Raw genomic sequence first — 2,936 nt, 5'->3', positions numbered from 1 at the left:
AGCGTTTCAGCTGATAGATGGTAACTTGTTAAGCTGCCATAAATCAGTTGTGGATCTGAGCTGTAAATAGGTGACCTAATTTTCAAAGAAGCTGAGATAATAAGTTTCATCAATGTCAAAGGGAGCTAATAGATACTTCAAACTTCCAAAGTCAGGAAATTCAGGGCTAAATTCCAAGACTTTTATTCTGCCTCAGGAATATCTGACACCAAATGTGGTCCCATTGGCTTAAGTGGAACTACACCTGGCACTAGGAACTTGGCATTGTTTAGGCACCTGAATAAGGATTTGGAAGCCTAATTCTGGGTATTTGTTTTCATAAATCTCAAAGTTTGACTTTCATAATTTTGAAAGAATCTCTCTTTTCTTCCAGTGATAGTATTGTTATAGCCACAGAGGTCCAAGGAGGTAAGAGAGCCTGGGTTTTGTAGGAACAAGATCTAGTAGAGCAACAGATAAAGTTGGTTCAGTAGTGTTGCCCCTCCCTATGTACCTCACTTCTCTCCTTGACATCACTTGCTGTTCACGCTTGTCTTTTTATTCTGTTCTGACACCAGCTTCATGACAGAGTAAAGCTACTGGTTACAGTGCAGCTACTACTAATTTACACCAAAAAAAAAAAAAAAAAAAAAAAAAAAAGACCTCAGAGCCTCAGAGTTGCTTTCAAATCCCCAGTCTAGGAAATTCTCTCAAGTAGAATTTCACCTACTTCTTATGGCAAATGTAATACAACGTGAACTATATTTACTATGTGCAAATACAATTCTTACATCATTTTTAAATAAACCTTCCCTTGAATTTTAAAGGAATCAGCATTTCTGGATTTTAGTCTATTAAAAAGTTCTGAGCTTTGAAGGTTCAGAAATCAAGTACTCAATAAGAAAGTTTGAAAAAATGAAAGCAGAAGTGTTAGCAAGATGGTGTTGAGTCACCAGAAATTAGTAACTAGCACACTTAGCAGAAATCCAAAAAATAGAATAGAAACTAAAATAAAAATCTCAGTCAGTGAAGGAAATGTGATTGTTTTCCCAAATATGTTGACTCTTGACAATTTCTGAATTGTGATCACAGCAAGGATGCTAAGCTCCACCACAACCTCAGGATACCTCTGAATTCCTCACTGATACTTGCTTCAGCACTCTTCATTTTTCAGCGTTGCCTTTCATTTCTTGTTCTTTGCAGACCAAGCTCTGAGGTGAATTACATGTGTTTTCTCTTGGAAAACCCAACAACAGTCCTATGTTTAACTCTCTGTCCCCTCCATTTTCTTCTCACTCATGCTTCAGGAGCATATTTCTCTTAGATTAGTTATTGGAGGGTGCTTGACCAAGCCAGCAGCTATTCCTCCCCACCGTGCACGATGATGATGATGCTGCGTGCCGTGCTGGGAAGCCGCTGCGTGTCTGGTGTGCCTGGGGTCACTGCGTGTAATCATGCTGTAAGTATCGAATCAGTCTGTCCGGGAGAGGCAAGGTGTCAAGAAGTTTAATGCGGTTTCTTCCAACTAGGCTTCGTACCTTGATGCGGCAAAGATGGGAAAGAGGTCGTGGGGGCTCTGAAAGACAGGCAGGTCAGAAACATAAAGAGAACAGGTTTAAACTTGAGAGGGACAGCTTGGCTTGGCCAGGTCAGTGGCAAGAGGAAAATGGGAGAAGGAGGAATGAAAAAGGGGGCTTTTCTGTAGTGGAGGGATGATGTGTCTGGCGTTGGTGGCAGTTTATCTATTCTGAAGCATGACACAGGGAATGAAGTGGGACTGGAGGATGGGGTGCTGTATCCCATCTCAGATTTAGCAATGGGCTTTCTAGGAGGATTTAAACAAGCCCCTTCACAGTACTCAGTCTTCCCACTGAAAATAAATATATTATGTACCAAATTTAGCTTGGTGGCAGAACACTAATTCTGATAATGTCTATGAAAGAGTTTGGATCTTGAGGGAAAGGATGTTTAGAAGAGCAGGATATTGCTAAAGGTTTTAAAAGCCACTGGTGCCTTCTGGGCTGCTGTGAACATGGTCACAGTGCCCACCTGCCCTGATCTGACTGCACTCCAGGTGCAGTCAAATGGGTCTTCCTGCACTGGCAATGTTCATTCCCAGTGGGTCAGATCCACAGCTGCTGTACATTTAACATCACAGAGTCAGTGACACACCAGCAATTTCTAGTGCCTCATATCTGGTCCAAAACATAATTCAGTCTCAGTAGGAAAATTCTATCAAGTTTAAGGGATGAATACTAAGAGGAGATGGTGACTGAGGTTTTGAATCTAATAATTGGACTATTTGTGCTGGATTTTCTCCTGGGTGACCATACCTGCTTTTTCTTTAATGACAGCCCAGTCCTCATAGCTGTCAATATGCTCCTTGAGCCGGGAACAGAGCTGCACATTACCCACATAATCCAGGAGAACATCGATGATTGGCCCGGCCCAGCGACTCATCTCTGGAGTAGACACCATTTCACAAAACTTCAAGGAAAAACAGATTGACTACAGTCAGTGGGACATGAATGCACCCATGGACACTGCAATGATAGCAACAGCCCTGGCTGCATTAGTGGTCCCATCCTTCTATCAGCTATTACAGTAATTAGAAGTTTCCCCTCAGAAAACTTCAACTAAAGCCTCTTTTTTTTTTTTTTTTTTTTTTTTTGCAACTGAGGGCAGAATCCCCTTTTTACAACCACAGGACACAAAACCCTGGTGGAGTCCTAGATCTGGAGCATGGAAAGGATGCTGAATTGTTTACAGGGTCCAAAGGTCCTACTTCCACAAAAATGAGAGGGCAGAGGAGTGCTCACAGCTTTGCCCCAAGCCAGTAAGGGAGCTGCTGAAAGATCCATGCAGCCCCAGGGGCTGTGACCCAGCGTGCTGGGTCCCTTTTCCCTTCTTGGGAGGGGCTCTGTGGGGCAACTGTGCACAAAGGAGGCTTAGGGAAA

The 2,936-nt window shown here is 42.7% G+C and overlaps 1 protein-coding gene across 2 annotated transcripts in view; it reads right to left on the bottom strand.

Moving 5' to 3' along the window:
* Window positions 1-1,418: 1,418 nt before the first annotated feature.
* The window catches only part of ASB2 (ankyrin repeat and SOCS box containing 2), a 23,430-nt gene continuing 21,912 nt past the window's right edge, over window positions 1,419-2,936 (bottom strand). For both annotated transcript variants that reach the window (XM_010297158.1, XM_010297159.1), the window contains 2 exons: window positions 2,313-2,466; window positions 1,419-1,555 (listed from right to left, as the gene is read on the bottom strand). In XM_010297158.1, coding sequence (XP_010295460.1) covers window positions 1,419-1,555; window positions 2,313-2,466 — 291 coding nt within the window. The remainder of the gene's footprint in view (window positions 1,556-2,312; window positions 2,467-2,936) is intronic.

Source organism: Phaethon lepturus, unplaced genomic scaffold (assembly GCF_000687285.1).
Source record: "Phaethon lepturus isolate BGI_N335 unplaced genomic scaffold, ASM68728v1 scaffold8811, whole genome shotgun sequence".
Classification (NCBI taxonomy): domain Eukaryota; kingdom Metazoa; phylum Chordata; class Aves; order Phaethontiformes; family Phaethontidae; genus Phaethon; species Phaethon lepturus.
The sequence above is the reverse complement of the archived record's forward strand: the minus strand, read 5'-3'. Positions and strand labels throughout refer to the sequence as shown.